This window comes from Sturnira hondurensis, unplaced genomic scaffold, assembly GCF_014824575.4.
Source record: "Sturnira hondurensis isolate 20B ecotype Veracruz unplaced genomic scaffold, ASM1482457v3 Scaffold0018728, whole genome shotgun sequence".
Classification (NCBI taxonomy): domain Eukaryota; kingdom Metazoa; phylum Chordata; class Mammalia; order Chiroptera; family Phyllostomidae; genus Sturnira; species Sturnira hondurensis.
This window is the reverse complement of record NW_028091359.1, coordinates 17,829,018-17,842,483: the sequence shown is the minus strand read 5'-3', so window position 1 is coordinate 17,842,483 and position 13,466 is coordinate 17,829,018. Positions and strand designations below refer to the sequence as shown.

Sequence of the window (13,466 nt, the reverse complement as noted above, 5' to 3'; positions counted from 1 at the left end):
TCATACTTTACAACATGCAATATCAGAAAACAATGTCTTCCCTGGCTGGTGTAGCTCAATGTATTGAGTGCGGGCCTGTGGACCAAACAACCGCTGTTCAATTCCCAGTCAGGGCACATGCCTGGGTTGCAGGCCAGTTCTCAGCAGGGGATGCATGAGAGGCAACCATACATTGATATTCTATTCCCCTCTCCTTCTCTTCCCCTCTAAAGATAAATAAATAAAATCTTTAAAAAAACAATGTCTATATTGTTTTGGAGTAAAAAGAAAATGTGACTCATCTAAGGTATAATTTTAGAGGCAATCTGCAGACATTTTCAACATTAAAGTACTCAGGATATATAGCATCCATGTGACCTTCCTAAAAAACTACTTTACAATAAATTCAGCCAATTAAGAGATGAATCAAGATAAATAACCTAGGAATAGCAAAGTCATTGTAAAAGGTCAGAAAGTGAACCTCAAATCCATTTAAATATTACACTAAGATTAAGCAACTATGGGAATTATAGAAATTGCAGAAAAGAAAATGCATGGTATAAATATGGATAAAATTAAAATTACAAAATAAATAATTAACATTGGAAATATAAGAAAAAAGGATAGAAAAAGATGGAAAAATATTAAATACCTTCACCTTTTATAATAGGTTATCAAATGTTATTTCTATAATTGATCTATGAGATTAAAAAATAATGATTGCCACCTTTCGGCTGTTCATCCTATGGTCTTTTCTTAGAAATATTTTAGAGTAACTTTTTTGAAGATAGGTTCAATTTCAACAATTTCCTTAATTTTGTTTCAATTTCTCTTTCTTCTGCTAGAATCAAGTAAAATAAAATGTTTTAAGGAATTAAATTTTATAACAGAATTTATGATCATCTGCAATACCATATACCCATTTACCTGTTGAGACAAAGTATATAAAGTTGTTTAAAATGATGTTCACCTAAGGGTGACAATGATCATTTCTGGGTAATAAATTTAATCATGATTTGAAAATACCCATCTTCATAATTTCATGTTGTTTAAATTTATTTTTTGTTCATAATTTATACAAAATTGAATAATTTTTCTGAGAAAATATGCTAAAGTTTTAACAAAAATTAATTCTAGGGCATGGGAATATATAATTATGCAGTTATTCTATTTTTATATTTATCTGTTTTTAAAATTCCCCACTCCACCATTTTTAAAAGATTTAGGACTGCAATTTCTTTTCTGAGTAAACATTTAGTAGCACTTCATAAAATTAGTTGCAAATTTTAACCCCAAAATTATTAGAGTATTTTTAAATGACCAAAAGGTTGAGTTTAAGTAATTTTAAATTTTATTATTTTCCACTTTCATTACATAACAAGAGAATCTAACATGTCAGATTTCTAGTTTTTAGAACTTACATGGTTTTCTTGGTGGTCTATTTACAATAAAGTTTTACCAATATTCCATGAAAACTGGGACACAGAATAGAGTTACTGTAGGGATTGAAGTTCAACATACACTTATATAATGTCTTACTGATAACATAGGTTTTTTATATCCTTATTTATTTTTTGTCATTTTGACATATCAAATATTTTTTAAAGCTTTACTATTTCATGCCATATACAAAAATGAACTAAAAAATGGATAAAAGACTTAAATAGACATGTATGTAAGAATTAAAACTATGAAACTTAAATATATATCTTTATGACCTCGAATTAGGCAGTGGTTTCTTAGATATGATACCAAAAGCAAAAGCAACAAAACAGCAAAGTTAGATAAAGAGGACTTCATCAAACTTTAAAACTTTTGTGCTTCAAAAGATACCATCAAGAAAGTGATAAGATAACTCACATAAAAAGAAGATAATAGTTACAAATTATATATTTGACAATGGATTATATCTAGAATACATCAAGTACCCATAATTCCATAATAAAAGACAAGCAACCCAATTTAAAAATGGTCAAAAGGTCTAAATAAGCCTTTTTTCAAGGAAGATACACACATATTAATATGCTGAATATCAATTTCACCATCAGGGAGATGACTTTCAAAACCACAGTGGACTACTACTTCATACCCATAGAAATGGCTATAATTTAAAAGCAAAACAAAAAAGACAGAAAATAACAAGTATTGCCAAGGATGTGGAGCAATTGGAACTTTCATTCACAAAAACTTAAATATGTATAAATGTTCATATTCACAATAGTCAAAAAGTAAAAACAACCCAAATGTCCATCAATTGATGGCTGGATAAATAAGATGTGATATGTCTACACGCAGGAATATTATTCAGCCATGAAAGAAAATGAAGTATTGATACATGCTAAAACATGGATGAAACTTGACAACATTATGCTAAATAAAATAAACCAATAACAAAAGACCACATATTTTATGATATCATTTATTTGAAATTTCCAGAATAGGTAAAGCTGTAAGAGACAGGAAGTAGATTAGTGGTTGCCTTGCCTGGAGGTTAGGAGGGAAATGGGAAATGACTGTTAGTAGGTATGGGTTTTCTTTTTGGGTGGATGAAAATGCTCCAGAATGGATAGTTTTAATGGTTATACAATTCTGTAAGTATACTAAAAACCATTGTGTTATATACTTTAAATGGGTGAGTGTAAGGTATGGGTAGAAGGTTGAATAATGACCCTCAAAGATACCAGATCCTAATCCCTGGAACCTATAAATATTACCATACATGCGAATAGAGTCTTTGTAGCTGTGATTGAGTTCAGACAGCAATTTTTCAACCTTTCTCATTAACTAATTACTAAAATTTTGTGGCACACCCCAAAATGTATTTTTTTGCCAATCTGACAAAAAGAAATAGGTTTAATTTTGATTCCTTCCACCCAGATGGCTATTGTTGTATTAGCTGTTGTCATTTTTTAAATTTGACAATCTAAGGGAAAAGAGGTCAATGCCCCTGACTTAAATAGTCAGGTATTGCATGTTTTAAAAATTCTTGCAGCACACCAGTGTGCCTCTTGAGTTTTGTGCCAGCTGAGTTTTTTCTGTGCCTCTTGAGCTGTGGCACAGCAGTTGAAAATTGCTGAGGTAAGCCATTTGGGATGAGGAAATTATCCTGGATTACCTGGTTGGGCTGTAAATGCAACCATACGTGCCCCTGTAAAGGGGAATTTCTCACACAAAAGAGGAGGCCTTGTGACCACAGAGGCCGAGATGGGTGATGTGGCCATAAGTCAAGGAATACAAGCAGCCAGCAGAGGCAGGAAAGGGCGATTCTCCACTATACCTTCTGGAGTGAGTGCAGCCCCACTAACACCTGGATTTTGGCCCAGTGGTAATTATTTTGGACTTCTGGCTCCTCAGAACTGCAAGAGAATGCATTTCTGATTTTTTAAGGCACCAAATTCATGGATATTTTTTACAACAGCCATAGAAAAATAAGTAGTTTGTGAATTATTTCTCAATAGAGCTGTTATCAAAAAAGCTTTAATGTTGCCACAATTATTGTGGATTTTTTGTTCATTTACTTTATATGTATTTTTAAAAATTTTTAAGTGTTTTTTAAAGATTTTATTTATTTATCTTTAGAGGGGAAGGGAAGGAAAGAGGGAGAAAAATATCAATGTATGGTTGCCTCTTGTGCATCCCCTGCTTGGAACTGGCCTGCAACTCAGGCATGTGCCCTGACTGGGAATTGAACCGTGATTCTTCGGTTCTCAGGCCCATGCTCAATCCACTGAGCTACACCAGCCAGGGCCCATTTACTTTATATTTCTAATGTATTTATATATTCTATTACAATTTTCTATAAACTCAGATTTAAAAGTGTCCTATCATCTTTATTAATTTTAAATTTTACAAGTATAAAACCATAACACTTATAAATATATGAAAGTCTTGGTTCCATTAAATTATTTTTAATTTTGAAATCTGCTCAGTTTTGTATGACTGCTCATTTTCATTATCATGTATTCCTTCAATAATTCTCCTAATTTCATTTTTTGTTATGTTATATTAGGTGCTTTACCTATAAAGTACAAATAGCATTTTTTTCAATTATCAAAAATCACCAATCATAAGACAGACAGTAAGGACAGATTTTGGGGATTGGAAAAGAGAAGAAAATATTATTTCATTAAATGTATACATTGATTGTAAGACTCATCTTTTTAAAAAAATACTTTATTCAGATATGGTGGACATGTAAAAATCTGTACACATTTAACACACACAATTCAAGGGTTTGGAAATAAGTGTAAACCCATGAACTCACCATCACCCAGGCCATAGACATCCTCATCACCTATAAGATGTATTTTGATTTTAGAAGTGCAAAAAGAAAATTTTCATCTTAGTACTGAGGAAATGGGAAATATGAAAAGGTCTCCAATCACATGAAAGAACTGAAGAAGTTACATTTTAACATGACATTGCTAGAGAAGATCCCCCTCTTGCTGCAAATTGGGAAAACTAAGAGTTCATTTTTAGAACATTACTCTGGTAATAATTCTCTTAACTTAAAAAAATTTACTCCAATGATGTTATTTTTGCATTTATAGCTGGGATAGGAGCTCTGAAATACACTTGTTCTCAATTGAACAGGGTTGAGAAGTCATACCATAATTAATCTTTTCAATGCGGTCTGGTAAATTGAATTGCCTTTCTTAAGAAATATGAAAAGACAATGAACAGATGATGGCTTTGTCAACAGCAGGTAAGGTAACAAGAGACCATGTGGAACCAGGATTTTCTCACCAATTCCAGGTAATTTACCAGGGAAAGATTGAAAAGATTTTTACTGGAAATTGTTATACGTTATTTGCAGCTGAGTTTTTTTTAAAAAGGAAAGCCTCTTTTCTATCCTTCTGATTTTGATTTATCTGATACCAACAGAATAATTCGTGCATTAAAACACACACATTCTTTCCCTGGCTGGTGTGGCTCAGTGAATTGAGTGCTGGCCTGCAAACCAAAGGGTTGCCAGGTCTAGTCCCAGTCTTGGGCACATGCCTGGGTTGCGGGCCAGATCCCCAGCAGTGGGCACGTGAGAGGCAACCACACATTGAAGTTTCTCTCCCTGTCCTTCTCCCTCCCTTCCCATCTCTAAAAATAAATAAACAAAATCTTAAAAAAACACACATTCTTGAGGAAATTCATATCATAGAGAATACTCTTCTTTCTGGCAAAATTGAATTTACATATGTGCTAAAAAATTTTAGTAATTCAAATTTTGTAAAATATTCTACTTTTTTTCCATTGGAAAGAAGAAAAGAATGATGAAAATTAACTACATGTAAAAGAAAGGTTTTTCAATAAATAGAGTGGTATATTTGGTTAGTCATTTTAGGGGAAAAATAAAGTTAGATTCTCCCTTAATTATTTATCAAAATAATTTTCTAATTAATTAAAAAAATAAAAAGAGCTAGAAAAAAGTGGTTGGATATTTAACTATCTTGGGAAGGAAAAAAGCTTCTAAGCATAGGAAAAGTGGGAAAGACCTCAAAAAATCAATAGATTTCTTTACATAAAAATTAACAAAAGCCCTGGCTGGTGTAGCTCAGTGGATTAAGTGCAGGCCTGCGAACTAAGGGATTGAGGTACGATTCCCCGTCAGGACACATGCCTGATTTGCAGGCCAGTTCCCAGCAAGGGACACACAAGAGGCAACCATACATTGATATTTCTCTTCCTTTCTCCTTTCCTTCCCCTCTAAAGATAAATGAATAAAAATCTTTAAAAAATTTAACAAAAAATTTCTGTGAGTTAGAAAACACCTTTAAATTTTTTTAAACAATTGTGAAACCTTGAAAAATATTGGCTTGGTGAGTCTGATTTAGATAAGGTGGTGGTTTGGAGTATGGACTCCAAATCAGGGGGAAGATATGAACAACGTTGGCCCTGTGACTAATGGGTACCAAACGAACGAATACAGAATGTAGGAAAACACAGAAGAAATACAGAATGTAAGAAAACACAGGATATAACTAAGAAAGGATTGCCAAACTCTTATCTATGTGGTAAGCATTTCAAGAAAGATTTCAGAAATCCTTCACATAGAACCCTGTAACTGTGTGTAGCACATAGTCATCACCTTCAACGAAGCGAGGGTGTAGGAGAGCAGAAGGAGAAAGTCACCATGACTCTGGAACTCAGAGAAAAACATGGGGAATTAGCAGAAAGAAATGAAAAAAAAAATAAAAACAGGCTATAGAAGATTTAGGACTCTGGTACCATGAAATTGCTTCTTTTGCTTATTCCATTACAATAGAATCATACTTTCTCAGATGCAGTATTATGAGACTTTGAAACCAAACTGCTGAAATGCATATTTCTCCAACTCCACGAGCTCTCAGAACTTGTGCAAGTTACTTAACCTTTTTGCACTTCAGTACAGTCATCCATGAAATTAGGGGTAAGGATTTCTGAGAGAATTATCTGAGTTAATATACATGATATGGCAAAAATAGATTTACAGTTTTTCATAAGGAAAATAATGCAATAATTAATCAATAGTAATACAAAAAAACTCTATCTTTTGCATACTCACACCTGTAAACCTGCTTTTGCCCCACACTGTATGGATAGCTTAGGACAGTACCTGGCCCATAGGTAAGTTTTAGATCTCGTTATTATTTGTATTACCAGATTTCACTGAATACTAGAGGCTGGTTCTTCTTGATCTTACCTGAAGGTGTCAGTGGAAATTTTTCAGACTTTTACATCATGAGTGCCACTGATTGGAAGAAATTCTAAGATATCTTTGACTATAAGATGTAACCTAATTTTAGAGGCCTTAAAATATTTCAAAGTGTACATTTTAGAATTGATAAAATAAGTTATTGTTCTTTTATTTAATTTAATTCTAAGTTTCTGTATATGTGACATCCCCCAAAAGACAACTGAAATTGGCAAAATAATTTGAGTCAAAAATGAATAATATAACCTCTTACTTCTGTAAATTCCGTTTTGCTCAGTCTTTGTTCCATTGAGTCAGCAATATTCAACCGTTTGAAACTTGATCCTAATTATAGAATAAAGTTATTTGCTAGTTAGTGTGGTTGTAATACATTCATGTTTTATATTCATATTATAGTGCTTTAAAAGACCAACATAAAAGTGCTTCTTAATGTCCGTCAGTATTTACAATAAAGAAAATGATATATAGTTGGGTAACATTCTGATCACTACAAAATTATCATTGTTCCTGTTTTTTATTTAACCAAACAACCCAAACACTGAAAAGAAGTGCCTACCTCTTTAATGACCAGGTTGAAATAAAACAAAAACAAATATACACATCAATAGTATAAAAGACTACACACACATTTCCTTTGTTTTTCTGTATATAAATGTGATCATATTGATCTGCAACTTGTTTTTTTTTACTTAACCACTCATCTTATAGATCTTTTGAAGCAGAATCTGGAGCCCAGGGAGAAGGTTTGGGATGAAAATATGGATGAGTCAGCTGAAGCCATGGGTTTGAATAAGAAAAGTTAGGAGTAAAGTTAGGAGTACATGTAGTGTGTAAAGTGATGACAGAGCCGAAAAGTAAACTCTGGCAAACAGCACTTAAGGTATAAAGAAAAGAACAACCAGGGGAGTTCCGGCCAAGATGGAGGCGTAGGTAGAAACCCTTCACTTCCTCACACAACCAAAAGGAGGATAACAATCAATCTAAAATCAATAAACAACCAGAAGTGTCAGAAAATCAAACTGCATGGAACTCTGACAACCAAGAAATGAAAACAAAAATCAACCAGAACAACCAGACTTGTAAGGTGGACTGCGCGGGCCTACTCAGGAAAACCTCGAGGAGGCAGCTGAGAGGCAGGGCTGACTGCTGAGCTTGGCGGAGCTGTGTGGGAGGGACTGACTTAAGGGGGAAACTGAGACTCAGAACTGACTCTGGGCTATGGCTGGGGCTGCCACGGCGGGAGAAACTCCCAGTCTGACATGAGAGTCTGTTGGAAAGTGCACTAGAGAAGAGCAGGTGAGCTGCATTATTCCCTCTCTGGCCCCTCCCCCACAGGATGCACAGCAAGGAGGGTTGCCCTTCCAGGGTGAATACCTAAGGCCCCGCTCCTTACAACTTATCAGCTGTGCCAAGACAAGGAAATATGGCCCAAATGAAAGAACACAGCAAAACCTCAGAACTAAGCGATGAGGAGATCACCAACCTAACTGATGGAGATTTTAAAGCATTGGTAACCAAAATTCTCACAGAACTGATTGAGTTTGGTTGAAAAATAAAAAAACAAATGAAAGATACCCAAAATGAAATAAAGCAAAATATTCAGGGAACCAACAGTGACAAGAAGGAAACCATGATTCAAAGCAATGGTTTGGAACAAAAGGAAGAAATAAACATTCAACTAGAAAAAAAATGAAGAAACAAGAGTTCAAAAAAATGAGGGGAGGGTTAGGAACCTCTGGGACAACTTTAAATGTTGCAGTATCTGAATCATAGGCGTGATAGAAGGAGAATGAAAGCAAGAAATTGAAAACTTATTTGAACAAATAATGAAGGAGAATTTCCTCATTGTGGTGAAGAAAATAGACTTCCAGGAAGCCCAGGAAGCCCAGAGAGTCCCAAAAAAGTTGGACCCAAAGAGGAACACACCAAGGCACAACATCATTAAGTTACCAAGGATTAAAGACAAAGAGAAAATCCTACAAGCAGCAAGAGAAAAGGAGACAGTTACCTACAAAGGAGTTCCCATAAGGCTATCTGCTGATTTCTCAAAAGAAACCTTACAGGCAAGAAGGGGCTTGAAAGAAGTATTCAAAGTCATGAAAGGCAAGGACCTACATCCAAGATTAATCTATCCAGCAAAGCTTTCATTTAGAATGGAAGGGCAGATAAAGTGCTTCTTAGATAAGGTCAAGTTAAAGGAGTTCATCATCACCAAGCCCTCATTATATGAAACATTAAAGGGGCTTATCTAAGAAAAAGGAGATAAAAATATGAACAATAAAATAACAACAAACACAACTATTAACAAATAAACCTAAAAGAAAATAAAACCGATGAAAACAAAAACTAAGCAAACAACCAGAACAAGAACAGAATCAGAGAAATGGACATCACACAGAAGGAGTTCGGGGGTGGGGGGTGGGGAGAGGACTAGGAGAGAAAAGTTACAGGGAAGAAGAAGCATAATTAGTAAGCATAAAATAGATGGGGAGAGATTAAAAAATGGTATAGGAAACAGAGGACTCAAAGAACTGATATATACAACCCATGGACATGAACTAAGGCAGAGGATGCTGGAAGGTTGGGTGGGCAGGGTGGAGGGGGGATAAAGAGGGGAAAACTATAATAGCACAATCCACAAAAAATACTTAAAAAAAGAACCAAGAAACAAAAATACTAAAAGGTGATCAAAGACAGAAGAAAAAATCAAGAATGATATCACAAAAGCAAAGAAAAAAGTTTCATGAACAAGAGTTAAATAATGGTGAATGTGGGAGTTAGTTTGAATAAAGATTTTTTAAACTTCCATTTAATGTGGCAATTACGTGATCCTTATTGACTTTACCAAGACACAAAAAAGCAAACTGTATGAAAGCTCAAGATGAAAGAATCAATACACTGACTTCCTCTCCCAATTCTAACAGTAATTCCTCCTGCCAGTCAGGAACTGGTGCACAAAAACATTCTTTGTCACTTTTGATTTTTTAACTGCTTATTATGAGATGTCAGTTATTATCATAAAAAGACTGCATAAACTTTAGTAAAGCTTACCCATTAAATACTATTATCTCCATTCAAGATCTTCCCCCAAGCTCCGGAAGATTATGCAAGCCTGACTAGTTTCAACTAGTAACAGTTGTTATTATATGCATGTGTCTATCCCCTGGCTGAACTTTGAGCAATTTAAGGGCAGTGGAAACATAACCTTCCTTTTACCCTCTACCCCATCACAGTATCTGTAACTAAGTGAGGGCTCAATAAATATTGAATGAATAAATGGTACAGAAAATAAAAACTATATAGAACAGGAGGTAAGAGAAGAAACAATCACCATCAACTAGAGTGTTCTAAATTTCTCTAATTTTATCAGTCTTAAATAAGAGTTCTCTTAACTCATTCCTTCTGTTCCCCCATCAAAAACTAAATAAATTTAAAAAGTACCCTCAAAATTTTTCTGAAAGGTGAGTTGAGATTGTGAAGAACTATAGTGTTTAGATAGGCTGCAAAGGGAGAAACAGAAAAAGCTGACGGCAAGGCCCAAATCATGTTTGGGAAACAGTGATTGGAAGGGTAGGAAGTGTATTTTACAGTCAGACTTCAGTACTCATCTGCTTTATAACTCGTCAAGCCCCATACTCCCCACACTTTGATGAGGAAAAAATGTTTCAGCACTTGGCCCTTGCTTGGAACTTGTATGAGTCACGACACCCGCCCCATAAGAGAAAATGCTGCATAGTTCGGTACTCACTAGTTTCGGCACTCGTCAGAAGTTCCGGAACAAACTAACGATCAGTACCAAAGTACCACTTTATTTTTAAAAGTGAGCACAGACTTCAGACAATCTATTGCCATCAGTGTAATAAAGTGGGCAAAAATCAACTGAAAAAATCAATTAGCTATAAATTATGTAAATTTCAGGACCCAAATTCTAAGCAATAAGTCAATTCTTTTTGTTTTTGTATTTGTGTGTGTGTGTGTGTGTGTGTGTGCTTAATCGCATGCAAGGAAACCTCTGTGAAAACAAAGCATCAAAATATGTGTCTATCTGTAGAAACAGTACCGCCTCCCTTCCCCCCTGTGAGCATGGAGGAAATTTGTGGGTGAGTTTTTGTTGCTACAGTGATGGAGAGTGGGAGTAGGGGAAGAACTCCTGCAATGCCTGCACAATAAAGACTCTCCCCCTCCTGCCAGACATTCAAGTAGGTGAAAAATCGGCTTAGAATAATTCGGAGTCTAGAGCTTAATTCCATTTTACATATAAACATAGAACATTTTTGTTGTTGAATTTTTGAAGAATGTAACTATTATGAAAATTTGAGAAAGGATTGTACTCTGCTTCATTCTGGAACTTTACCAAGTTATTCACCATTTCAGGAAATTATGTAATGGGAGGTAATATACATTGTATCTGAACTTCAATGCAACACACCTGTGTCAGTCTGCATTGTCTACTTCTATTCATGGGGATTCTACATACATATACAAATCCATTCATTTTGCCCTTATTTCAAATTTTCAAAGAAAAGAAATGGTCAATTAGATACAATTTTAGATATAATTTTACTTTTCTTATGTCTAAGCATTTATTATAACTAGGTACAAATGTTACTACTCCATTATGTTCTATAATAAAGTTATAACCAAACATTTATATGGTGAAATAGTACATACAATTTTTATATCATTTCTTTTATTTCTCCTTTGTATCCCATGTATGCCATTTAATCTTTCCTTTAAAATTCTCTGTAAGAAATACTTTGTAGGTATTTGATAAGATAATAAAAGATACTACAGAATATTTGTAATAAAATAGGGCACTAGGCTAGAAGGATTGAAAATCATTCATTGCTTCGCTGCTTTTCTACATACTCCATCTTATAAAAGAAAAATAAAGCTTTAGTATTGAAAATACGTCTATGAGGGCTTTGAATAACATCCATCTCATTATTGACTCTTCATCTTAATTCAACATCCCTCCCTTCCCCCAAAAAGAGAGAGACATAAATACTGTAGTAATAGACATGCTTACCAAACTGAAAATCTGGATTTTGAAAAAATTCATGAAGCACATTCTGAATCTATAAATCAATAAGAGCATATATTACTTCTTAATTACCATATATTAAGTATTTTAGACTAAAGACATCTATAGTTCTTCAGTTTAAGTCCTAGGTAATCTTAATCCAGGAATAGTAATAATTAACACTTATTTTATAGAATACCTCAAGATATATAAAATGCTTTTACATCTATATCCTCAATGATTCCCATTGTTTTTGTGCAAACATTAGAATGCTCAGAGTAAGACCATTTTGCCCCCTCCGGGGACATTTCTATCAGCTCTTAGACATTGGGCATGATGGAGGTAAGGCACCTTTCACAACCTGCTTGCAACCCAAAGAACCCTGTATGCTTTCTCATTCCTAAATTACAAAAAGAAAAAAGAAAGAAATGTCAGAGTTCTCCTTGGTGCACTTATTAAAAATAGTCTCTATTCTTTAGAGCCATTTTAGGTTCATAGCAAAATTGAGCAAAAAGTACAGGGCGGCCCCATCTACTCTCTGCCGGCTACCACACACAGCTGCCCCTCTTATCAACGTCCCGCACCACAGTGGTACATTAGTTACAGTCAATAAACCATCATCGAAATATCGTAACCCAAGGTTCTTAGTTTACATTTAGAATAATTCTTGGTGTTGTACATTCTATGGGTTTTGACAAATGTATAATGACATATATTCATCATTATGTTACCACACAGAATTGTTTTAGCACCCTAAAACCCCACTGTGCTCTGCCTATTTGTCCCCCTTCCCCTGTCACTCCTGGAGATCACTGATCTTTTAACTGCCTCCACAGCTGTAACTTTTTCAGGATATCATAGCCAACATACTGGAATCATGTTGCCTTTTCAGACTGGTTCCTTTCCATTAGTAGTATGCACTTAATATTCCTCCATGTCTGTTCATAGTGTGATAGCTCATTTCCTTCTAGCACTGAATAATATTCCATTGTCTGATGTACCACAGTTAATTTATCCCTTCATCTACTGAAGGGCATCTTGGTTTCTCCCAAATTTTGGCAATGATAAATAAAGCTGCTATAGGACTTCCGCCAAGATGGAGGCATAGGTGGAAACACCGTGCCTTCTCCCACAACCAAGTTTGAACACAACAAAGGTTTGGAGAACTAGGACACACCCAAAGACCAGAAAACGGAATTATACGGAAGTCCGACAACTACGAACCGTTCAACGGGGATGGTAAGAGAGGCGGAGCCAGCAGCGGAGCTGGGTCGGGCAGGACAGGTCCCCCAACCTAGGCGCGCAGGCGGCCCGGAACCAGTTGGGGTGTGGGGCAGACTGACCACGGTCGCACATTCGCGCACAGTGAGACAGACCACACAGGCCCCAGGGGGCGAACCCAGTGGTGGAGGGCTGACGGCAGTGGCACACTCGCGTGCAGTGGAACAAAACGCGTGACGGTGGTGGCTGCAGCGCCAGGGCCGCGGTGGCAGGCGGCAGAGGGAAGCCATTGTCCCTCTTTGACCCCGCCCCCACATACAACGTCACAACCCAGCGACTTAGTTGCCCTGTTCTAGTGAACACCTTAGGGCTCTGATCCTGCTACGGAACAGGCACTAACAGCCCAAAAGATGGTGCAAGAAGAACTCAAAGTCCCAGAGCCAATAACTCTAAGCAACCGAGAAATTGCCATCCTCTCAGAAGCACAATTCAAAACACTATTTATCAGGATGCTCACACAACTGGTAGATTATAGTCACAAATTAGAGGAACATA

General features: G+C 35.7%; 1 protein-coding gene across 1 annotated transcript in view; it reads right to left on the bottom strand.

Annotated features, from left to right (window-relative positions):
* The window catches only part of EFCAB5 (EF-hand calcium binding domain 5), a 115,161-nt gene that overhangs the window by 60,433 nt on the left and 41,262 nt on the right, over positions 1–13,466 (bottom strand). The window contains exons 7-8 of the mRNA XM_037070042.1: positions 11,697–11,745; positions 6,921–6,991 (exon numbers count right to left, since the gene is read on the bottom strand). Of these exons, the coding sequence (XP_036925937.1) occupies positions 6,921–6,991; positions 11,697–11,745 (120 nt within the window). The remainder of the gene's footprint in view (positions 1–6,920; positions 6,992–11,696; positions 11,746–13,466) is intronic.